The sequence below is a fragment of the Leptopilina heterotoma genome, unplaced genomic scaffold (assembly GCF_015476425.1).
Source record: "Leptopilina heterotoma isolate Lh14 unplaced genomic scaffold, ASM1547642v1 Lhet_46, whole genome shotgun sequence".
Classification (NCBI taxonomy): Eukaryota; Metazoa; Arthropoda; class Insecta; order Hymenoptera; family Figitidae; genus Leptopilina; species Leptopilina heterotoma.
The window spans coordinates 1,518,119-1,545,147 of NW_025111092.1; the positions used below are offsets into that span (position 1 = coordinate 1,518,119).

The 27,029-nt window shown below is 23.1% G+C and overlaps 1 protein-coding gene across 27 annotated transcripts in view; it reads left to right on the forward strand.

Moving 5' to 3' along the window:
- The window catches only part of LOC122507317 (tropomyosin Per a 7.0102), a 74,717-nt gene that overhangs the window by 41,573 nt on the left and 6,115 nt on the right, over positions 1-27,029 (forward strand). For 7 of the 27 annotated variants that reach the window (XM_043619962.1, XM_043619963.1, XM_043619966.1 and 4 more), the window contains 5 exons: positions 1,078-1,195; positions 10,919-10,989; positions 14,385-14,460; positions 14,943-15,005; positions 17,861-17,930. In XM_043619962.1, coding sequence (XP_043475897.1) covers positions 1,078-1,195; positions 10,919-10,989; positions 14,385-14,460; positions 14,943-15,005; positions 17,861-17,930 — 398 coding nt within the window. Of the gene's footprint in view, positions 1-1,077; positions 1,196-10,918; positions 10,990-11,722; positions 11,794-14,384; positions 14,461-14,942; positions 15,006-15,272; positions 15,336-17,860; positions 17,931-23,098; positions 23,745-27,029 lie in introns of those variants that run through there. The other 20 variants (XM_043619960.1, XM_043619943.1, XM_043619946.1 and 17 more) reach the window with 12 other exon arrangements.

The window sequence follows — 27,029 nt, forward strand, 5'->3', positions numbered from 1 at the left end:
GTTTCAAATTTTAATGTTTGAAAGTTTGAAATTTTCATTCTTTTAACTAAAAATTGTGTAGATTTAATTTTTTAAAAAAAGTTTAATGGAATTTTTTTTTGAAATTATTTCAAGTTTTTATTTTCTAATATATATTTAATTAAAAAATTTTGAAATACCTAATCGAAATTGCGTAAAATTGATTTGTAAACAAATGGATTTGAAAATTGTCAAAGAACTTTTTCAAAAATTATTAAAAATAATTGATTTAAAGAAGAATTTTGATAGGAAATTCTAGAAAATAATAAGTGAATTGAAATGTTGGTAATAATTTTGAAAAAGTTGCAATTAACAATATTTTTATATAAAATAATGATATTATCAGTCGGTCATCTTTAATTATTATAAAATATTCTTTTAAGTTATTGAATTTCAAAAAAGGTTGAGATATTTGAATTTGAAAATTTTGAAAATCCTAAATGTGACAGCTCAAGTGAAACATATTCTTTACGAATAAAAATATTACATAATTATGGCAGGGAATTGTTTATATTGTTAATGTTTATTTATTGTCAGTATCATTTACTGTTTTCTTCTTTTTTTTGCGAAATATAATAATGATTCTTTATTTGCAAATTTATACAATCTGCGACTTAAAGTTTGCGAGTTTTACACTGAAAAAAAATTTATTTGATTCAAATAACCGATTAATTGATTATTATGAATTAAATATTTATTTAAATGGTATTTGCTTCAAATACTGAAATTATTGGTTGTTTGAATCAAATAAATTTGTTTTCAATGTATTGATATTTCGAGTTGACATTAAAACCTAATAATCTGAAATTAAATGTTTCCTTCCGAAAAATTCTATGTATTCGAGTCGTAAATATTTCTTTTGTCTTGTTTGGTCATTATCAGATGTGTCCTATTATATTTCTGAATTTTCAGGATGTATATTTAATTACAGAAGCAGAAGCAGATGATGGAGAGCTGTTTTATAAAAATTAAAAATTGGTTATTTTCTTTTGGATTGTTTTATTATTCTTATTATTAGAAATTTATTAATTTTGATTTCCATTGTGAATATGTATAAAGAGCCCGCAAGATCCTCGAGAATCGCAGCTTGGCTGATGAGGAGCGTATGGATGCATTGGAAAATCAACTGAAAGAGGCCAGGTTCCTTGCTGAGGAGGCGGACAAGAAATATGATGAGGTTCGCGAATTCGCAACAGTCAAACGTGCAGACTGCAGTGTTGATAACGATGGTTCCTAGTCGATAGTTAAAAGTGCCTAACCCTAACTACTCGCTGTGTGCTCACCTTGTGTTGCTCAATTACTTGAGCATTTGCCGACTTTCGCCATTTTTGCTGTTAAATCAAAATTTTTATGAGAAAATATCGGAGGAAATAATTTTCTTTAATTAGGGGGGAAAAGAATTCTAAAGATAGTTTCATTTTAACTTTTCGAATTAAAAAAATTGTTTTTGTCACTTGTCTTGTCCTGTCGGGAGGAAAAAAGTGTCGGTGCTTTTTCTGTTGCATCATAAAAAGAAAACATGAGTGCAAAAAAAAAAATTAAATCTAAAAGAAAAAAAAAATTAATTCGCGAGTGTCGCTATAGCTCAAGTGTGGTGCTCAAAAGTCTCTCCTAGAAGAAGACTTTATATTGTAAATACTTTTTAATGTGGTGCTAATGAAGCACACTTACTGTCGATGAATTTCAGAATCTAATCGATCAGTTGTTTGAGAAACTTTGTTTTTCGTTTTTTTTAAATTTAATAATTTTAATTGTTTCGTAAAGGCTTAATTTTTTGGGGTTAAAATTAAATTATTAAATACTAAGTTCCTGGTTATAGAAGAAGAATTTTATGGTGAAAAGGAATATTTTAATTTTTTGGAAATGTTTAGTTTTTATAAAGGGCAGCTGTGATTGTGATTTTTAAAAAGTTTCGTGTTTCAAAGTCGTTTAGTGTTTGTTCTTTTGTTTGTTTATTAAGCGCGAATTATCTTAGCAATGAGTGATGACTAACAAAAAAAAAAATTAGGATAGTTTAACAGAGAAAAATTTAATTATTGCACCAAAGTTACAGTGAATATAGTTTTTCGAGTTATCGACATTTTTTTGTACAACGCGCTCCAAATCTTAACTTACCGGTCTTCGAGCAGTAAAACAAAGGCAAGTTTTTTTTCTTATCCTACACTGAAAAAAAATTCTTAGTAAATTTGACTACTTTTTAACTATACTTTCCTTAGTTCAATAAGTGCCCAAAGATATTTTTGAACTTACATTAACTTATTAGATATGTGGTTCAATGAAGTGATATAATGTAGTAGCATTAACTACTTTTTTTAGTTATATAGGAACCAATGACACTTTTGCAGTAAAATTAACTGATGATTTGTAGAATATTAAAGTTACTAAGGACTACCTCAGTAGTAAAGACAAATACTTAAAATAGTAAAATAAAATGGTTAATTATTTATTATTAATATTAACTTCCACTTTTTAGCTTTTCCCCTATCTACTTTTGTTTGTCTATACTTTGTACATTTAATTTTTATATCTTATAGAGAAAAAAATCTCCATACGCCGGGAATCGAACGCACGACCCTAACATTCGTAAACCGATGACCTAACCACCTGACCACGCCGCACTCTACATTTAAACTGTCATTGAAGCCTATCGAACTAATTTAAGTAGTAGAATCTACTACTTTCTGTAGTTATTTATGTACACAACTGGTCAGACTAAGTAAAAAAGTAGTTCTTTTTATAACTTTTTAGTTTTTACTCTACTAAGGCGATGTACAGTTGAAAATATCTCATGAATTTTTTCAGTGTAGGCGATATAATAAATTAAAATTATGAAAAAAGAAAACTTAGAGGTAGAGTAAAATCTAAATAACCATTTTTTTAAACAATTAGTGGAAAGTAAAAACAGAAAATTTAATATATTTCATTTGATGGAAATTATTAAAAAAGATTTTTACATAGTGTCAAGTGGGGAAATGCAAACAGTTTATGTGCCAAACACATTCACAACCTTCACCCACAATAAATGAGGTTATTGAACATGTGTGGTTTAAAGTACGTTTATGTTTTAATTTTTTAATTTTCAAATTATTTTAAAAAAAGAAACATAGCCCTACTTTTCACATGTGTTTTTTGACTCGGTCGCGTAGCGTGTAAAATATTAATCCTAAAGCACAATGAAATCTTAAATTGTAATTAATGGTAGAACTCAAACAAAATGTCTGGTTAAAGTTACTAACTGTATTTGGTTAAAAAATTTCTAGGTAAACAAATTTTCCACAGGCCTCGGGTATTATGACTTTTTTTGACTAATATTTTCAAAAAATAAGATTATTTTCAACTTATTTTAAAAAATTGTGACTTTTTCGATTTTTCTTCCAGAAATAATTGTTGCAACAAAATACCACATTTTTAGTGTAAAATGCAACTAATTTCGATTTTTAAATAGTGTGAAAAATTACTATATAGACAAATCTTTCAAAAATTATTTTTGCAATTGAAATTTTGTAAGATTTAATTGAATAATAACATTAAAATTGTTAGAATTTTGTTTTTAACATTTTGGAGAAAATAATCATGTTTAAAATTGTTAATTAAAATTCTTCAAAAATTTAATTTTAGTTTATTTTAAATTATACCTATAAAAATTCTGGAAATTCAATTATTTTCGAAAAATTACATTATAATATTTTTAAAAATTAATTTTTAGAATTGTTTTATCACAATTTTTTAAGATTCAATTATCTTCGAAGAAAGTAAATTAAAATTTTTTTAAATTTACTTACAAATTATATTTTTAATTGTTAATTTTATAAATAAACAACGTTTTTAGTCAATTTTGGTTATTTTTATATAATGATGAAGAGGAATTTATCAATAATTCAATAGGAAAAATAAAAAAGTAGGATTTTCTAAAAGTATAGAAGTTTTAGCATTTTCTCGAAAAACTTTCAGAAAATTATTAAAGTTAATTGATTTAGAGATTAAATTTATTTCTAAATTGTAGAAAATAATTGAATTTTCAAGGATGATGTTATAATTTTTGGAAATTATTAAATTTTTGAAGGTTTTAAGTTGAAATTTTTTAAATTTTATTTACTTGTTTAACAAAACTATTGAAGTTTTGAATAATTGAATTTAGAAATTAGTGAAAGGTCAGGAAGATACAAAATAAAATTTTTGTGACAACGTTGAATTAAATAAACTGCTTTTTCAACTTTTTTCGCACCTTAAAGTTGATCCGAGGCCTGAAGCTAGAAACTTTTGGTTAATAAAATTACAGAATATTCTTGTTAAAACATAAATTTTCTTCAGTGGTCTTTTTCTAGAAAAAAGCAACAAGCTTTGCTATTTTGAAAAATAACAAGAAATTTTATTACTAGAAAAATTCTAATAAATGTTTATTAAAAAATTTCAGTTAAAACCAGAAATTTTTAACCAGAATTTTTAATACTTTTAACCAGAAAAAATAGTAAGGGTATATTTAACATTTTATTCTGAATATTAAGTATAATAACCAGAATTATAGTTATTTTAACTAAAATCAGTTTAAAATTTTTTTTTTTTTAAATTTTGAGAACGAAATAAATATTAATTATAAAAATGGTTCTCGTAGGGAAATATTAGATTCAGAAATGTTTGTACGGAAAAATTTTTTGTATCATTTTTGTTAAACTCACTATAAAATTTTAGTAAACTGGTTGATATTTTGGGGAGAAGTGGAAAAATATCAAATTATAGAAGTTTTATTAAAAAAAATTAATTTTTTTTCATCAAAATTTATTAATCAAGTTAAGAAATATTCATATATTTTTTACGAAAAAAGTTAGGTCAAGAAGTGTAAATGTGAAAATAATATTTTCTATATTTGCAAAGAATGATACATATTTTCTTCGCGTCCCGTTTACAATTTAGTCATCAAAGGAACGAAATTTCAAGGTAAAATCTTGGACGACGAATATATTTATTGTAACGAAATTTTTTCGTAAAATCCAAAATTATTTTTAACGATTAAATACTAAATTTTAATAGTCAGACTATGAATTACTACTACCGTTCCTTTTTTTTAATATGGTATGAAATGTACTAAAATTTCAATATTTCATGGTGAGTTTAACGAAAAATGATACATAATGTCTTTCCGTGTGGATAAAAGTTTTCAGGTGGGTTTATAAAGTTTTCGATCGTTAAAACTCCGAGAAAACATAAATTTAAATAATTCAATTGTCAAAAAAAACTGCATTGTTTTTTTTAAATAACTATTTTAACAGTTTGACTCAAAGAAACTAACGCATGTTTGCGTTTTAAGAGAACATTTGAATTGTGTTAATACTAATTTTTGATTATTCAAATTTATTTAATATTTTAATCCATAGTAACAGCCTAACAACCAGTAACAGGACGTGAACGTGTTTTTTTAACACATGGATTTTTTAATATTTTTTCACAAATGTTGCTAATATTATTGTTGTCATCAATGTCTCTTGTGTTTAAAAGAATGCGTACGGTGACTTTTTAATTTTTTCAAAAAATCAATTTTTAATTTCACTGAACATCGGGTAAAATTTATTAAAATATCATTTTTAACTGTTTGATCAATTAAAAAATGATTGAAAATTTCCGCGACTTGTATTGAAAGTTTCAGCGAAATCTTTATTTATCTTTAAATTCGTTGATAATAAATATCGTCAGTTTTCATAATATTTTAGTGTAATTTTTTTAAAATTTTGCAATTTTATTATTATTTCAATTTGCAGAGATTAAAAATTTTAGAATGCAAATTTCATAATTAAGTAAATAGTAATAAATAGATGAATGATCTATAACATTTTTTAATTATAAATAATGACCATTTTTGTCACCGTACATTTATTTTGAAACGCTTGCTACAGAGTAACACCAAAGATTGACTCTGACAAATGTGCGTACGTAAGAATATGACGCATAAGTGCCATTGTATACAGATGCTTTCCATAATTTTTCTTCGTGTGTCTTTAATAAAAAATTTTTTAATCTTCACTCGGATACAATAGTATTCTTTTCCTTTTGACTATTATAATTAAAAATTGTCAAATTTTACCCGCACATTTGTCACGAGTCCTTTCTTATTGTTTTATTATTCGATATATGTATTATTACAAAATTAATTTGATTTAATTGTCCATTTTTATAGGAAATTTACCCATTCATTAATTCTTTCACTGAAAGAAAATGTATTGACTTTGTAAGAGAAAATATTGAAATTTGAATTTCCCATAAAAAAGTTACCCTGGTCATGTTTTTCCAATGGGAAATTAATTTTTTATATCGTTCAAGGGGCTCTGAGTACACAACTGTTCGAATTTGAAAAAATAGTACATATAGTACTTTATATAATAAAAAATAACAGGAATATGCAATGATAACTCGCTTCAGAATTCTTTTAAAGTTATCAGAACTTACTTTACGAATAACCCTGAAGCCAGCGAACTAATTTTCTTACGTCATTCCAAACCGGCTGGTATAACATGTAAAGGACGAAAACGTACTCTTTATCATCCCACCATATGACCAAATAATGACGTCACTTTAAATTATGGACCGAAGTTCAAGTAAACATAACCTCTTGTTACACAGCAGGCACAGCAGTATAAGGAGATTTGACGGGCTGAAAACCTTGGCCCCAAAATTAGGCTATATGCCTATTCACTTTTTCGGTGGGACCAAGTTTTCTTTTACTTTATATGGTCGTTAAGTCTCCTTATAAGTACTACTTCATGGTTTTCGTCTTTTACATGTTTTCAGTAACCTGAAAAAAATTAGTCATTCTTGTGATACATGAAATTCTTTTTCTGATAGAGATGCATTTTTTTCAGTTTACAGGGCTCGAACTGGGTCCGTAAATCCCATAAAAGTCCGAAAATTTGCTTCAAGTCTGTAAAAGTCAGTTTTTTTGAAAAAAGATCCATAAAGTCCGTAATTTTATTGAGAAAAAATGACGAAAAGTTCGTAAATTATACGACATAATTTGGAGAATTTTAGAGAAAATTACAAATGATTGCAGAAATTCAATTATTTTCAAAAATTTCCTTTCTTCAATGATTTTTAATATCTTCTATTTTAATAAAATTTTCCTAAAGAATTCAATTATTTAAAAAAACTTTAATGAAATTCTTCGCAAACTTTTAATTATCTTCATAAAATAATAAAAATTTCATAAGAATTCAATTATTTACAAATTTTTTATAAATTTCTTCGCAATCATTCAATTATTTTCGTAAATAATAAAATTCTTACATAGGGATTCAATTATTTTCGTAAATAATAAAATTCTTTTTAGGAATTCAATTATTTTCATAAATAATAAAACTCATTGCAGAATTTCAATTATTTTTAATACAATTTTAATCGAATTCCTCGAAAATGTAATTATTCTTAAAAATTATATTAAAATTAGTCAAAAGAATTCAATTATTTAAAAATTTATTGATAAAAATTTAATTCTTTATTAGAATTTAATTTTAAGAATATCTCGTCAAAATTTCAAATATCTTTTCAAATAATATAATTCTTCTCCAAAAGTCAATTGTTTAAAAAATTTTTAATAAAATTCTCTGCAAAATTTCAATTTTATTTTTAATATAATTATTGTAATCGAATTCCTCAAAAAATGTAATTATTCTATGACAATTTTATTAAAATTCGTAGAATGAATTCAATTATTCCATTATCTTTCAATTATTTTAAACTTTATTCATAAAGTTCTTTATCAGAATTCAATTTTAAGAAAGATTCAATTATTTAATAAATTATTTATTTTTGTATTTAAATAATTGAATTCTCATAGAATTCTCTAGTCATAATTGATTTTAAAATGGAGTTTAGTTAAAATTTCAGATTAAAATTGAATATTAAAAGCATTAGGGCGTGAATTTTTAAAAATAATTGAATTTTGAAAAGGTTTCAAATTAAAATCATTGAAAATCTGAATTTTTCATATTTTTATTTTTTTAACTAACAATTCTGTTGAATTAATTTTTTTTGAAAAAGTTCAATTGAATTTTTCTTAAATTATTTCAAGTTTTTATTTTCAAATATATATTTAATTGAAGGATTTAGGAATAATTGAAATTTTGTAAAATTGAATTGTAAACAAAAATGAATTTGAAAATTCTCAAAGAACTTATTCAAAAATTATTAAAAATAATGCTTTTATACAAGAATTTTAATTAAAAACGCGAAAAAAATTTAATTTTGGAAAAATTGAAAATTATTGCAGAAATTCAATTATTTTCAAGAGTAATAATATTGTTCACAAAAATTAAATATTGTTCGAAAAATATTAAAATTCTTCTTAGGGATTCAATTATTTTCACAAATAATAAAATTCATCGCAGCATTTTAATTATTTTTAATACAATTTTAGTCAAGTTTCTCGAAAACTGTAATTTGTTATTCTTAAAAATTTTATTAAAATTCGTAGAAAGAATTCAATTATTTAAAAATTTGTTGAAAAAATTCTTCATGGGAATTAAATTTTAAGAAACATTCAATTCTTCAATAAATTATTTATTTTTCTACTTAAATAATTGAATTCTCGTAGAATTTTTTAATAAAACTTGATTTAAAAATTAATTTCAGTTAAAATTTTAGATAATAATTGAATATTAAAATCAATATAGGAGAATTTCAATTATTTTTAATACAATTTTAATCGAATTTTTTCGAAAAATGTAATTATTCTCGAAAAATTTTATTAAAATTCGTCGAAAGAATTCAATTCTATAAAAATTTGTTGATAAAATTCTTTATGGGAATTGAATTTTAAGAAAGATTCAATTATTTAATAAATTATTTATTTGCATTTTATTTGTATTTAAATAATTGACTTCTAGTAGAATTTTCTAATAAAAATTGATTTAAAAATGAATTTCAGTTTAAATTTGAGATAATAATTGAATATTATAAGCAATATAGCGTCAATTTTTAGAAATGATTTAATTTTGAAATTAATTTTTTTGCAAAAGGGTCAGAATTCGTGAAATTTTCACAGAAAATAAAAAGTATTTTTTTTTTAAATCGAAGTGTTGAAAAAACATTTCTATTTGGCCTTAAGAATGTGTCCACCAAAAAACAGGAAAAAAAATTATTTTTTATAAAAGTTATTGCAAAATTAATTTATTAGCAACTTTTTAAACAAAATTTTATTTCTCCTAAATGAATGAACCGATTTAAATGAACCAAGCGGGAATATAAAGGGGATAAAATATACTTTCGTTTAGAATTAGAAAATTTCTAAAAAGTTTATTTTTTAATAATTATTTAATAAATTTTTTATAAACAATTAATTTTTTTGTAATGTTCTGCGCCTTTTAAAAATTTGAAAAAAATATTAACATACACTTAAACTATAAGAAATCAAAATCCGTTGAGAAAATTTTGGAGCGACAATTATTTTAAAAGTTATAAACAAATTATATTGGCGCGGTGTTGTGCATCAACGCTGAACTTAGTTTTTGATCATTTTTATCAATTTTTATGGTTATATAATTGAATAAAAATGTTAATTTGACAGTGTTTTGTTCATTTCGTAGTTAAAAATAATGTTTTAATTCTGAAAATCATCAAAATCGCATCTCCGTTCAATATAATTTGTTTATAACTTTTAAAATAATTGTCGCTCCAAAATTTTCTCAACGGATTTTGATTTCTTATAGTTTTAAGTGTATGTTAATATTTTTTTCAAATTTTTAAAAGGCGCAGAACATTAAAAAAAATTAATTGTTTATAAAAAATTTATTAAATAATTATTAAAAAATAAACTTTTTAGAAATTTTCTAATTCTAAACGAAAGTATATTTTATCCCCTTGATACTCCCGCTTGGTTCATTTAAATCGGTTCATTCATTTAGGAGAAATAAAATTTTGTTTAAAAAGTTGCTAAAAAATTAATTTTGCAATAACTTTTATAAAAAATAATTTTTTTTCCTGTTTTTTGGTGGACACATTCTTAAGGCCAAATAGAAATGTTTTTTCAACATTTCGATTTAAAAAAAATACTTTTTATTTTCTGTGAAATTTTCACGAATTCTGACCCAAAAGTTTAATTGCATTTTTCATATTACTTCAAGTTTTTATTTTCTAATATTTATTTAATAGAAAAATTTACGATTAATTGAAATTTCGTAAAATTGAATATTGTAAACAAATGGTTTTGAAAATTATCAAAGAACTTTTTCGAAAATTATTAAAAATAATCGATTTAAAGAAGAATTTCTGTTAAAAATTCTTGAAAATAATAATTGAATTGATAATGAATTTATTACTCGGTCATCTTTAATTATTATAAAACATGAAGAAATCGATGACTCCGAGTCGATCGGAGTTGAAGACTCGGACTCGATGACTCCGAGTCTTCGACTCGGAGTCATCGATTTCTTCATGTTTTATAGTTATGAAAAATTTAATTTGTAGTTTTAAGTAAAATGTTCTCTTATTTGACTCGGACTTGTTATATTTTTGTCAGTAATTATCCCGTAATTTTTCATTTTTGGTCCGTAAAGTCCGCATTTTTAACTACTTTCACTGGTTCGAGCCCTGAGTTTAGAAAAACAGTATACTTGAATTTATCAATTAAATTATTTTTAATTTTTATGTATACAAGTTATTAACTATTATTATTATTTATTTGAAAAATTTTATCTCTGTAGATATTTTTTCATAAAGACACTATTTTGAATGAAGTTGGTTTTTTTCTTTAATTTTTTTGGAATTGTTCTTTTTTTGGGGAGAGGGGATTCTGTTGTTGGTACTTAGAGGGCCCTTTATCGAAAAAAGTGAAGTGAAAAAAAATAAATAAAAAAAAAATTGATAAAATCAAAGGAGGATATAAAATTATGATGGCATGTCTATATCCTTGACACAGGTTGCCCGTAAATTGGCCATGGTCGAGGCCGATCTAGAACGCGCCGAAGAACGTGCGGAGGCTGGAGAGTCGTAAGCATCGTTTACTTCACGGAGTGCGGTTGTTTCTTGTTGTTGTCATTGCCGTTACAAATCCTTTATCGGTTTTTTTAATTCCATGCCTGTTCCATTGGTATACGACACCTCGACTTCTATCTCGCACGATGGACAACTTTGAGACACTTTTAGACCATTTAGTCATATTTTGCATCCCCCTTTGCATAGTTTATTACCCAAATGCCACTCGATTCCATCTCAAAGTCTATTTTTCCTTCTCATTAAATTTTATACTGGAAATTTAAAAGAAATTTTAAATTTAGTAGTTCATTTTCAAAACTTCGTTTAAAACATTGAAAGAAATTAATGTTAATTAATGTAAATAAATGTATTCAATAATAGAAAAGATATTTAAATGAAAAATCAGTTTTTATAATCAAATGAACGGTGGTAAAATTTTCAAAAAAGATTTTAAGATGTGAACTGAGAATTTATATAGACAAAGGCACGAATAATTATTTTTTTATCGTTCACAACAAAGACAGATGTGATTCCAATGAGAGAGAAAGAGAAATGGGATAAAGCAGCTGAAAAAGGACGAAAAGAAGAAGAGTTTATGTTTATATTAGATTTTTTCACTTCCACTTTTTTATCCGCACAAATCACTTTTTGCACGCAATAAGTTATTGTTGTCGACCCCCATTTTTGCCCTCCACTTTTTTTATTTTGTTTTGGCTTTTGGCATGACTTGTGTGGCTATTGATCGCAGGTTGCCCGGAAGCTAGTCATGATGGAGCAGGATCTCGAGCGCGCTGAGGAGAAGTCCGAGCTGTCTGAAAAGTAAGTGTGATCGTTGCATGAAAAATTTATGTACATATATATACATAGTCAGTGTAAGTCTCCCACACAGACTCTCTCTCTCTCCTTCTCTCTCAATGTTAAACTTCCTATGTCAAAAAATCTGCAACACAATGGAAAATTAGCTTTTTCTTATATTTTGTCAAATCCTATTTATCTTTTTCTCTTTTTTCCTCTGAAAAGAAAACTTTTCTATTCTCTCTTTCTTTCTCTCTCTTTCTTTCTCTCTCATTTTCCTTCGTAACATTTTGACATTGCTTTATATTTTGCTTTTTAAATTATGAAACAAAATATTGTTCTATTCTGTCTTTCAAGAATTTCTTTTATTGAAATATTAAAAATATTTACGAAAATTCAAATTATTGCAAAATGTGAGACTAACTCTACCGAGTATCGAAATCCAGGACCTATCAATTGAAAAAGGACGAAAAGTTTGTAAATTGTACGATATAATTCTCGTCAAAATTTCAATTATATTTAGAAATATAATTAAATGCTTCTTTAAAATTCAATTATTTTCAAAAATTTTAATAAAATTCCTCGCAAAATTTCAATTATTTTCAAAAATTTACCTCAATTTTTAATAATTTTTAATAAATTTGTTTTTAAATAATTGAATTCTTTTGGAAAATATTTTCCAAAAGAATTCAATTATTTAAAAACAAATTTATTTAAATTCTTCGCAAAACCCTTAAATATTTTTATAAAATAATAAAAATTTCACAGGAGTTCAATTATTTACAATTTTTTTTTATAAATTTCTTCGCAATCGTTCAATTATTTTCAAAAATAATAAAACTCATTGCGGAATTTCAATTATTTTTAATACAATATTAATCAAATTGCTCGAAAAATGTAATTATTCTTAAAAAATTTATTAAAATTTGTCGAAAAAAATTAATTATTCAAAAATTTGTTGAAAAAATTATTTTCATAAATAATAAAATTTTTACACAGGGATTAAATTATTTTCGTAAATAATAAAATTCTTTTTATGAATTCAATTATTTTTATAAATAATAAAATTCTTACAGGGATTCAATTATTATTTTCGTAAATAAAATTTTTTTTAGAAATTCAATTATTTTCATAAATAATAGAATTCATTATATAATTTAAATTACTTTTAATAAAATTTTAATCGATTTCCTCGAAAGATATAATTATTCCTAAAAATTTTATTAAAATTCGTCAAAAGAATTGAATTATTTAAAAATTAATTTATAAAATTCTTTATAAAAATTCAATTTTAAGAAACATACAATTATTCAATCAATTATTTATTTTTGTATTTAAATAATTGAATTCTCGTAGAATTTTCTAATAAAAATTGATTTGAAAATGAATTTCAGTTCAAATTTCAGATTATAATTGAATATTAAAACAATTAGAGCGTCAATTTTTAGAAATAATTGAATTTTAAAAAGGTTTCAATTTAAAATCTTTGAAAATCTGAATTTTTCATATTTTTAACTAAAAATTTTTTGGACTTAATTCTTTTGAAAAAGATTAAATTGCGGATTTTTTTTTTGAAATTATTTCAAGTTTTTTTTTCAAAATATAATATTTAATTGAAGAATTTACGGAAAATTGACATTTTGTAAAATTGAATTGTAAACAAATGAATTTGAAAATTCTCATAGAACTTTTTCAAAAATTATTTAAAAAATAATGCATTTATAGAAGAATTTTAGTTAAAAACACGAAAAAAATTTAATTTTGGAAAAGTTACAAATTATTGCAGAAATTCAATTATTTTCAAGAGTAATAATATTCTTCGCAAAAATTAAATTTTGTTTAAAAATATTAAAATTCTTCTTAGGGATTCCATTATTTTCACAAATATAGTAAAATTCATCGCAGAATTTCAATTTTTTTAGAATACAATTTTAATGGTATTTCTCGAAAAATTTTATTAAAATTCGTCAAAAAAATTCAATTATTTAAAAATTTGTTGAAAAAATTCTTCATGGGAATTGAATTCTAAGAAACATTCAATTGTTCAATAAATTATTTATTGTTCTATTTAAATAATTGAATTCTCGTAGAATTCTCTAATAAAAATTGATTTAAAAATGAATTTCAGTTATAATTTTAGATGATAAATTGAATATTAAAAGCCATATAGCGTGAATTTTTAGAAATCATTGAATTTTGAAATTAATTTTTTTGAAAAAGTTTAATTGAATTTTTTTGTATTATTTGAAGTTTATATTTTTGAATATATATTTAATTGAAGAATTTACGAATAATTGAAATTTCCTATAATTGAATATTGTAAACAAGTCGATTGCAGAGTAGTAGTTTCCCATTTTTTTTATAATTTTAATTTTTTAAATTTCATATTTAACGACATCAAGTATAACTGTGTTGTGAAATTGATGATTGTGACAATATTTGTTTACGCGTGAATAATTTCTGCAAAATTTGAAATATGAAAATATTTTTTTTATTGCTGAAAAAAATGGTTAATTTTTGTGAATAATAATGAATCATTGTGTTGCGGCTTTTGAGACCCAGGATCTTAATTGCGAGAAAAATAATTACTTTATTAATACGTTGATATTTTGCAGCAAAATCGTCGAGCTGGAAGAGGAACTACGCGTTGTTGGCAACAATCTTAAGTCTCTTGAAGTGTCGGAGGAGAAGGTATATAATTATTTATTCTATTATTCACCAAAATTAGATATGCCCATAAAATTATTTAAAGATAAATTTCTAATTAATAATAAGTACTATTCAATGAGTAGATAATTTAATGTAATTGAATCTCAAAATTCTATAAGTTGTGTTATTACAGTGCGCAAGTCCTTTATCCAGACTTTGAATGTTGCGCGGATTGAGTTATAAAATTGGGTGGTTCAATTATTTAATATTTCTTTCTAGCATAGTTAATTATTCAGATTATTAATTACAATTATTAAAATACAATAATTTTTTTTATTTAGTAAAATTATTAAAAACGATAATTATTTTTCAATGAATAATTTCATTTTGTTAATTTTTGTTTCCCGTCAATTATGTTGTAAATTTGATTCCTTTGAAAAAAGCCTGAATATTAAAATCATAAATATAGTATTAAATAAAATATAATAATGTTTGAATGTAATGTTGAAATATATTGTAAATAGGCAAACCAGCGCGAAGAGGAGTACAAGAACCAAATTAAAACCCTCACGACGCGTCTTAAGGAGGTACACGTCCTTCGGGAGTGTTAAAAATTTTGCTGATTCGTTTTTTATACGCATTGCTCTTTTTAAACGCACTAATACACCTCCTTTTAATAAATAATATTAATTTCGTTTAATCAATTCTTGCACGATCGTGTTACTCAACGTTAAAATTACATTTTACATTTACACCAAAAAAAAATTAAAATACATACCTTTTTTTATAAAAAAAAATCAATTTGCATAACTAACAGCTTTTGTGTTTGTTTTATGTGTTTTTACTAAATTTAGGCTACTCAGAGAGAGGAGACATATGAGAGTCAGGTGAAGATTCTTGATAGTCAATTAAAAGAGGTGAGTTTCAATTATTATCGAAAACGTTTATTCCGGTAAATTTCAGAAAATTATTTTATATTTGAATAAAAAAAATATTTTTTAATAAAAGAATATGTAACGTTTTCATTATAATCAAAAATTTTTTAAATTTAACTTTATACTGTTAACTTGATAAACATTTTTTTTCTTTTAATTTTAAAAGTAGTAAAACTTAAATAATTATTTACAAAACCTTCATTTTTTTTCTATTTCTGACAAGAATGAATTTTTTTAAATTATTTAATTATTTCAAAAGTTTTAACGCATTTATCTTAATAAATAACAAAATTCTTCACAAAAATTCAATTATTTTTAGGAGTTAAAAAAAAATTCTCTGCAAAATTCAATTATTTTTGATAAGTAACAATATTTATCACAAGAATTCAATTATTTTCAAAAGTAATAAAATTCTTCGAAGAAAATCAATTATTATTAAAAATTTAAATGAATATCTCGTCAAGAATTCAATTATCTTTATAAATAGCAAAATTTTTCGCCAAAAATTCAATTATTTCCAAAAATTTAAATAAAATTCTTTGCAAAATTTCAATTATTTTCAAAAGTTTTTCGCAATTCAATGATTTTTAATATTTACTATTTTCATAAAATTTATCAAATAATTTAATTATTGAAAAGAATAATATTTCATTTAGAAATTCAATTATTTTCATCACAGAATTTTAAATATTTTTAATATAATTTTAAATAAATTCCTCGAAAAATGCAATTTATTCTTAAAAATGATATTAAAACTTGACGTAAGAATTCATTTTGAAGAAACATTCAATTGTTCAATAAAACAATAAAATTCGTTGTAATAATTCAATTATTTTCATAATTTTTAAGCAATTCTGCAAAAAAAATTTAATTATCTTGATAAACAAAAAAAATTCTTCCCATTAAATCATAATTATTTTAAAGAATTTTAATAAAATCCTTTTCCAAATTTCAATTATGTTGATAAATATCAAAATTCATAACAAGAATTCAATTCTTTTGAAAAGTAATAAAATACTTTGCAAAAGTTCAATTATTTTCATAAATTATTATTTAAATTCTTCTCAGGAATTCAATTATTTAAAAAAATTTTAATAAAATTATTCAAAAAGTTTTCAATATTTTTTTGAAAATTTATTATAAAATTTTTTAATATAATAAATTTTAGTAAAATTTTAATTAAACCCCTTGAAAGAAATTAATTATTTTCAATAGTTGTTAATAAAATTCCTCGTAAAAATTAAATTTTAAGAAACATTCAATTATTGAACAAATTATTTATTTTTGTATTTAAATAATTGAATTCTCGTAAAATTTTCTAATAAAAATTGATTTGAAAATAAATTTCGGTTAAAATTTTAGATAATAATTTAGGTAATAGTAAAAGCATTGCAGCATGAATTTTTAGAAATAATTGAATTTTAAAAAGGTTTCAAATTAAAATTAATGTAAATTAAAATTTTTCGTACTTTTAAGTTATAATTGATTTAAAGAAGAATTTTAGTTGAAAATTCTAGAAAATAATAAGTAATTGAATTTAAATTAAAAAAATAATTTCGATGAAGTTGGAGTAACAATATTCTTATATAAAATAATAATTTTATCACTGTGATCGATATCTTCGTGTTTTTACATCAAAATTCTTTGAATATTATCTTTTAAGTTATTGAATTTCAAAAAGGTTTGAATTTAAGATTTTTTTAAATATATAATTCTGTCGAATTTAAAAAATTAATTGTGAAGATTTTAAAAATTTAACATGTACAGTTTTCCGAGTAAAGTTTAAACGTTATATAATTTAAAATTTAAATCGGTATAGTATTTGAACCACTCCGAAAATTTCATCTAGAATGACCCATTTCTTTATTTGGTTATTTGTCAAAAAAAACTAATAAAAAGTACAATAATTATCCTGGAAATGGAAGTTCTTACTTCTTCTGAAGGTATTTAAGGCGTGTGTGGATTTTATTTTTATCGAATCTAATTGTGTTTCAAGTTTGACCCTTTAATCAATAATTTTTTTTATTTTAACAAAACTGAATGTGATTTTACTTCCTTATAAGGAAGCTTCGAATTAAAGTATTTTTAGCATGTCTATAATTGGCTGTTGTTGCTTTTACTGCAATTTAATTCTTTATTTCGATGAAGAATTTGCATTCTTATCGGGATGTCTTTTTCGTTTATGAAATTTGACCATAAAATTATGTCATTTTTCTAAATTTATGTATTTTTGTTAGCACAATATTAATGTGTTATTGTTATTAAGAAGAACAATTATTTTTATACAATAAATTAACTATAATAATTTTTAGCTAGTTACGAATATTTCTTATTTCATTATTTGTAAAAATAAAATAGGATTATTTTTCTCTGCTCTCACTTGTTTGAAATTTTTTATTAAAATTAAAATAAATAAATGATTAAATAAATTACATTTGACATCCTGATAAGTTTTATTATTGGATTATTTGTATTGCAATATAGTAAATTGATAAATTTTTTCACAGGCTGAGGCACGTGCTGAATTCGCTGAGAGATCCGTGCAGAAGCTCCAGAAGGAGGTCGACAGGCTCGAAGGTGCGTATTCTCAGTTATTTTCCCCATTCACTATTACATTAATCATCAAATTTCACACTTTTAATGATTTTAGAAAAAGATTACTGCAAAGAAAAAATGAGAAAAGAATTTCTCAATTCAATATTTTTTATTAGTACAAAGTACACAGTAGGAAACAATTTTCTAATATTTTGATCTCATTAAACATTTTTTTATAAATTAAAAATATGAAATAAAAAAATTTTCTATTCCATTGTACCGTAGATGTTCCAGTTCCCGTACATTTTTTAAAATTTCTTTTACAATAATTTAAATCAATTTTTGAAAATAGTCTTGGTGTTTAATTATATTAGTTCACCTAAACAGATTTAAGCAAATAGTTTTTTTTTTAAATTTTTATTGTTAAAATAAAAGTGGACAGAAACTGGAACATCGACGATTTTTGTAAAAATCAAAATGAAACTGAGAGTTCTCGAAGAGAAGTTTTGAACTGAAAATCACTATGATTTTAGCTATACGAACTGACTCGTCAATTGGATTTTTTATGATTATTAAGAACAAACGAGGAACAAATTGCGTTCTTAATAACAAACCTAAAATTCAGCAACCTTGCTAAAATATATACTCCATCAGATCTTTTCGCTGAATTCCAAAATAAATCCCTAACAATTATTCCTCTAAAACAGTTTGCTTTTAATAAAATAAAGCGAAGCTAAAGATCAAATTTTCCATTTATCGTTCGGACTGGTAAGGGGCCGTTAAATTATTACGTGAGCCTGTTTTAAAGATACGTCTAAAATTTGACCAAAATTAATTTTTTTCTAAACTACCAGAAAATTCTCGGGGCAGTCAAAACGGTTTTGCAAAAAAAGATTTACAACTTATCCAGGTTTTAGAAATAATGCTTTTAATTTTTCGAAAGTAATGAAAATTTTGATTAGTGACCAAAAATCTGTGATTGCATTCGTGCAAAACTCGAGCAGACATTAAACATTTTTGCCAGCTACCCCGGGTAGCTATTTTGGTAGCTCGAAAGTTAATAGTTAAATGGCCCCTAATGCAACATATTTTTGTTAAAATTTTGAAATACGTTTAATATAGGTAAACAATAGGGTCTGATTTTTTTTTTAATTTTTGTTGATTTTTTCAAATTACTGGTCCTTTTGAGAGATAATATGATTTTTGGTGAGAATTTTTGATTTTTTATACTATTTCAAAATCAAATTCTCCACTAGTTGAGGTATTTAAGCAATATAATAATCAACTATGACTCATTTTTGCTGTTTTTCGTCTAACCGATCTGCCGAAGTGATTTTTTTACTAAATGTTTTCTTAATATCTTTGTTTTTATTAATTGAGTGCTTGGATACAACAAGGGGACGTACGCTCGGCGAGCCGCTTTAAAGTCAGTCAAAGGTACCGTAAAGTGTAAAAAATGAAAATTCAAAATTTTGAATTTTGAAAACTGCCATCTTATAGGAAATAAAAATGCGCATCTTTTTTTTCTTTGAAATTTCTTTGAATAATTAATATTTTTATATGATAATGGAAAAAATGTGATTAATTTTCAATGTTAAATTTCATTGAATTTTAAAATATAAATCGTCGTATCTCCGACAAAAATGAATGAATTCTTTTGATTTTTGGTATACAAATGCATTTGGACCTATAGAAGACGACAATATCACGAAAATGTTAAAAGCAATTAATTGTTTATTGATTTTTAATTGTTAATACTGACCGGTCAAAAATAATTTTTTCTTATCTTTGGCTGCAAAAAGTATGCGGGGAACTTTAAAATTCAAACAACTTCCAGTGAGACATTTGTTTATTACGATGTGAAGAAGTTTTCTGTAAAATTGCAGAAAGATTAGTTTTATATTTACAGAAATACAATAGTTTTAAGAAAAATGCTCGCGCCGCCAACGATCCCTACCGCACAGATTTTAAGGTTAGTTGCACGGTAAAGTTTTATTTATGTATAAATATATGTGTGTAATATTTGCATTGAATTATTTATTAACTATTACATACTATACAACATAGGTATACACTTTTTTAATAATTTTGTAAAATATTATGTGTATGAATATAAATATTACAAATAATTCTAGCAGTATTTAATTAAATTAAGATTAATATCTGTGTTAAAAGAAATGTTTTTATTTTAAACATTATTAAATTTATAAAACGTTTTTAGATGTTAATATTATTGTTTAAAAACTAGGAAAAATTTTTATTTTAAACAATTTTTGACAATTGTGATATTTTGAACTATTATATTTTAATAGATATTATTAGATTATACTAGATTCAACATAGTATGTAATTAAAAAGGACATTAAGTGTTGTTGCAGCATATTGAGTAATAGTTTTAATACATTATAGAGTCGATAAAAATTGAGTTGTAAATAAACGATATACTAACAAAAATAAATATCAGAAATAATCTTAATTTAATTAAATATTGCTAGAATTATTTGTAATATTTTTATTCATACACATAATATTTTACAAAATTATTAAAAAAGTGTATACCTATGTTGTATAGTATGTAATAGTTAATAAATAATTCAATGCAAATATTACACACATATATTTATACATAAATAAAACTTTACCGTGCAACTAACCTTAAAATCTGTGCGGTAGGGATCGTTGGCGGCGCGAGCATTTTTCTTAAAACTATTGTATTTCTGTAAATATAAAACTAATCTTTCTGCAATTTTACAGAAAACTTCTTCACATCGTAATAAACAAATGTCTCACTGGAAGTTGTTTGAATTTTAAAGTTCCCCGCATACTTTTTGCAGCCAAAGATAAGAAAAAATTATTTTTGACCGGTCAGTATTAACAATTAAAAATCAATAAACAATTAATTGCTTTTAACATTTTCGTGATATTGTCGTCTTCTATAGGTCCAAATGCATTTGTATACCAAAAATCAAAAGAATTCATTCATTTTTGTCGGAGATACGACGATTTATATTTTAAAATTCAATGAAATTTAACATTGAAAATTAATCACATTTTTTCCATTATCATATAAAAATATTAATTATTCAAAGAAATTTCAAAGAAAAAAAAGATGCGCATTTTTATTTCCTATAAGATGGCAGTTTTCAAAATTCAAAATTTTGAATTTTCATTTTTTACACTTTACGGTACCTTTGACTGACTTTAAAGCGGCTCGCCGAGCGTACGTCCCCTTGTTGTATCCAAGCACTCAATTCCTTTTTCGTTTTTGATTTAAGTTCTCTAATCAGTTAAATTCTTCAGGTATCTGCTTAATCTGAAGACTATTTGTTATAAATAATCTGACGAGTGAAAATAATAATCTTTAAATTATTCAACTTTTTTCGTTTTCAAATATGGAAATTTATTTGCAGAAAAATAATGATAATTTTATTTTAATTATGCAATTAAAATTTTAATTCTTATTATTATTATAAATTTGAATTATTAATTTTTATTTTATCTTAATTTCATTCACTTTCTATTTATCTGTTTTGAGTTTTTTTACTGCAAAATTTTGAATAATTATTAAACATTTTTAATTAGCTTAAAGAAATTAAAGAATATTAATTAAAATGTTAGATTTCTTTAGTAAAAATATTACTCACTATGTAAATTATTAAATAAATAATCAGGGTGGTCACATGTCAGTTAAGTCAGGAAAATGACTGGAAAAAAAATTTTTGGCAGGGAAATTAAGAAATTTGAGACTTTTTTCGATTTATTTTCAAAAATTGCGACTTTTTTAGACTTTTTTGCAAATTATTTTTGAATAATTTTTTAAGATAATTAAATTTTTCAAATACATCTAAATAATAAAAATCTGTTTGAATAATTTAAATTTTGTAAAATTTAATTGAAAATAATTAATTTTATGCAAGTGTTTTGTTACAATTTTTAAAAATTAACTTTTAAAGAATTTTAATTGCAAATTTTGAAAATAATAATTTAATTACCAAAGTTTTAATGAAAAATCTTCAAATGTAAAACTTAAAAATGAAAATTAATGAAAATTAGCTTCTAATTTTTTTAAAATTTAATATTTTCAAAAATATTCAATTTATGTTTTTAAAAATTCAAATACTTAGGTACAAAAAAGTAACATTTTAAAATTATTTTTAACATTTTGGAGAAAAAATTAATGTTTAAAGTTTTTAATTATAATTTATCAAAATATAAAGTAGTTTTTTTGAATTATACAAAAATTCTTTTAAGTAATTAAATTAAGTATTTTCGATAAATTCCTTCAAAATATTTTCAAAAACTAATTTTTAGAATTGTTTTATCATAATTTTTTAAGATTCAATTATTTTGGAACAAAGTAAATAAAAATTTTGAAAATTCACTTTTTTAGACTTATTACAATTTTAGAGAAATCCTGGTCATATTTATAATTAAAATTCTTCAAAAATTTGATTATTTTTATTTATATTTTTCAAAAATTTAAATTATTTTTAATAAAGATTTTACCAAATTTCAATTGTTTGGAAATTTTTCAATCTTAAAAGTTTAATGTTTCAAAACTGATTTAAAAATATTTTTAAAAAAATTAGTTGTAAGAATTTTTTATTATAATTTTTTAAAAATATTATACCTTAATAGCTTGAGAAAAAAACATGGACAGTTGCAATTATTATAAAAAATTGAATTTTTGTATTTAAATAATTGAATTCATGTAGGGTTATAATTATAATTTTTAGAAATGATTAAAATTGATAAATTTTACTCATTATCCGTAAACTTTCATTTTTTTCTGTAAAAAAAATTTTGTTAGCCAAAATAATTTTAATGTCATCAGTAAATTGTCAGGGAAATGTCAGGGAAATTGATAAACTGAAAATTGTGACCACCCTGAAATATTGTTTCTAACACACGCTCCGAAAGTACACAATTTCTTACGTGTGTCTTATTCGTTCCAAGAAATAAAATTAATTCAATTTACTTTCTGTAAATAAATTCTTCTTTTTTTCAATTTTCAAATCGAAAAAATATAAATTTGAATTTATATATCAAAAATATAGAATTTTGAAACATTTTCAAAAATTTAAAACATTAGATAAATAAATAAAAAATACTTCAGATTAAGTAGAGATTTTTTTTGAGTTTCATTAATATTATTTCAAAAAAAATTTGAGGAGTGTAGAGTGTGTGCTTTTAACCAGTGATCTTTACAGACGACCTCATGGCCGAGAGAGAGAAAAACAAATTGCTCCAGGAGGAGATGGAAGCCACCCTGCATGACATCCAGAACATGTAGAGCGTGTTGCGTTGCAGAAAAAGGCTGTTTGGCGTGCTTTTGTGGTGCAAAAACATAAACAAACAAACCATTTATATAACATAACGGACTAAATGCAGTATTTAGGCTAGCCTCCTTATCCTCCTGATCACCCGTCCGATGTGCGTGTGATATTTTTGTATGCCTTTGCGTGATTGTTGAAAACACATGAGAGTGATAGAGAAAATTAGTGAGATAAAAGAATGATTAAAATACAGACAAAATAAACAAAAAAAAGCCGAACATAAAAGAAGGAAGTAATGCACAATGAAAAAAACTATTGCTCGCGTATTTCGCTTCCATTCCTCAAAATAATAATAATAATCATAAACTAGCGGCTCAATTCGGACGAGATATGGCACTTAAATTTTAAATATTTTCACGAATTAAATATATTCGCTAGATAGATAACTATGCTCACAAAAAATGCATTTAATTGTACATTCCCTTTTTTCTTGAAAAAGAATAATTTTTTTGTTAATAAAAAAATAATATTTAGAAAAATGCATATTTAAAAATTCTTGTGTTGCGATAATTTATACAATTTCTTTCTTTTGTTTGTTTATTTTTTTTACAAATATTATTGTCTCCTTCAGCTAATAGTTTTCTTTTTCCTTTTCCATAAATAAGATAAAATGAAAATACAAATTTTGAGTAAATTTTAAATTCGAATGAGTGTGAGAAAATTTTTTTTTGTCTGAGTTTGTTTTGAGGCCGATTCTCATCCCGATTGAGCCAATGTCGAGAAATACACAAACTGAACGCGCCTGTAAATAATGAACGATACGAATATAATCATCATGTGGCTGATTTGAACTTCACAATGGGAAAAGGGAACGTGTGTTCACTGTACCGAGAATTGATCGATTTCCGGAATTTAATCGCGTTAAATGTGGGTACACTTTAGATATACACGCGGAACGTTGGAAAAGAAGGAAAAAAATGGTTGATCGGAAAAAAGAAAATATGAAAAAAAATTTATCTTTGATACTACGAGCAATTTTATACACTGCCCTGTTTAAATTAGCTTCTGCGAAGCAGTAACGCATTCCCTGCTATTAGACATTTAAAACAAATATATTTCACGCAGTCATTCCAAACGAAAAATTTGCAATTTAAATTTTTCTAAAACAGTACATATTTTAAGAATTTTTTTAATAATGAATCCATATTTATTTAGGGGCCATATACAAACTATCGCCTCGAACTAGGTCCGTAAATACCGTAAAGGTCCGTAAAAGTCAGTTTTTTTAAAAAAATGGCCGTAAAGTCCGTAATTTAATATTGAAAAAGCACGAAAAGTTCGTAAATTGTACGATATAATTTGGAGAATTTTAGAGAAATTACAAATGATTGCAGAAATTCAATTATTTTCAAAAAATAATAAAATTCTACGCAAAAATTCAATTATGTTCAAAATTTATTAAAAATTCTCGTCAAAATTTCAATTATTTTTAGAAATAATTAAATTCAATTTATTATTTTCGAAAATTTTAATAAAATTCTTGGCAAAATTTCAATTATTTTCAAAAATTTTCCTCAATTCAATGATTTTTAATATCTACTATTTTAATAAAATTTTCCATAAGAATTCAATTATTTAAAAAACAACTTTAATAAAGTTCTATCCAAACCTTTAATTATTTTCATAAAATAATAAAAATTTCACAAGAATTCAATGATTATTGTCGTAAATAATAAAATTCTTTTTATGAATTCAATTATATTCATAAATAATAAAATTCTTACATTGATTCAATTATTATTTTCGTAAATAATAAAAATTTTTTTTAGGAATTCAATTATTTTCATAAATAATAAAACTCATTACATTACTATATCATTATTCTTAAAAATTTTAATTTAACATTCGTCAAAAGAATTTAATTATTTAAAAATTTATTGATAAAATTCTTCATGAGAATTAAATTGAAAGAAACATGCAATTATTCAATAAATTGTTTTTTTGTAGATTAATTGAATTTTAGTAGAATTTTCTAATTGTAAAAATTGATTTAAAAATGAATTTCAGTTAAAATTTCAGATTATAATTAAATATTAAATTTAGAATCTAGCGTGAATTTTTAGAAATAATTGAATTTTGAAAAGGTTTCAAATTAAAATCTTTGAAAATCTGAATTTTTCATATTTTTATTTTTTTAACTAACAATTCTGTTGAATTAATTTTTTTTTTTAAAAGTTTAATTGAAATTTTTTAAAAATTATTTCAAGTTTTTATTTTAATTGAAGAATTTACGAATAATTGAAATTTTGTAAAATTGAATTGGAAAAAAATGAATTTGAAAATTCTCAAAGAAATTTTTCAAAAATTATTAAAAATAATGCATTTGTAGAAGAATTTTAGTTGGAAATTCTAGAAAATAAGAAGACTCGGAGTTATCGATATCTTCATGTTTTATAATTTTAATAATATTCTTAGAAGTTGTTGAATTTCAAATTTTCAAATTTTAAAAATCCTAAACGTGACAGTATTGAAATTCTCGTAGAATTTTCTAATAAAAATTGATTCAAAAATGAATTTCCGTTAAAATTTTAAATAATAATTGAATATTAAAAGCAACATAGCGTGAATTTTTAGAAATCATTGAATTTAGAAATTATTTTTTTTAAAAAAGTTTAATTGAATTTTTTTTATATTATTTGAACTTTTTATTTTTCAATATTTATTTAATTGAAGAATTTACGAATAATTGAAATTTCGTTAAATTGAATATTGTAAACAAATGGATTTGAAAAGAACTTTTTCAAAAATTATTAAAAATAATAGATTTAAAGAAGAATTTTAGTTAAAACTTCTAGAAAATGATAATTAAATTGATAATGATTTTGAATACTCGGTGGATTCATTATTAAAAAATTCTTAAGATCCTTACACTATATTATAAAAAATGCAACAAAAAAATCATCACTGTTTCTAAAACATTTCATGCAACAAAAATTATAATTTTGTTTTTGCAATATTCCATTACAATTAGGACATTAATTTAAATACATATAAATAATAATTTATCAAAACGATAAGAGAAATTTTAAAAAGATTATATTTGGTGCTTTTTTCTAAATGTAAAGTTAAAATTTAAAATGTTTATTTCGATTATTTTATGGAATGATATTTCATTTGGTTTGTTATTTACACGTAAAGAACTACGTGTAATTTTCGATGAAATTAAAGAATTCTATATTTGAGTAAATAATTTATTAAAATAATTTACTATATGTAATTAATTAACTTTTTAGGATAAATAATTTACTTATTTGGTTAAATATTTTTCCTTTTAGTTTAATAGGTTTACTATAAATAATAATGTTCTGTTTGTAAAAAACAATCAATTATTTCAATCAAATAATTTTCCCTGAGACTAAATAATTTACAATAAAAAATAATTTTCCATTTGAATCAATAATTTATTAGTTGATTAAACAATTTTCCATATTTTCTAAAATAATTTACAAATAGATTTAAATAATTTTATAAAACTTAATTCAAAAAGAAATGAATTAATGTTCATTTTAAAATACATTTGAATTTAACTAAATTAATTAGCTTCAAATGTTTCACATAAATTCCGTATAAAACCAAAATTTTCTTCACTTTTTCCCGTCTGTTCTAATTTTTCGTTTAAAATTAAAAGTAAATGAAAATAAATTAAATTCAATAAAATTGTGATTTCGACGATAAAAGTAAAAAAAAATTTCAATCCAAAATTACGGTAATTGGTGATTAAATTTGAAATAATGGGCATTTTTAAATTGGTGCTTGGATTATATATGAAAAATAAGTATTTTGTCATGATTAGTGAGTGGAGAAA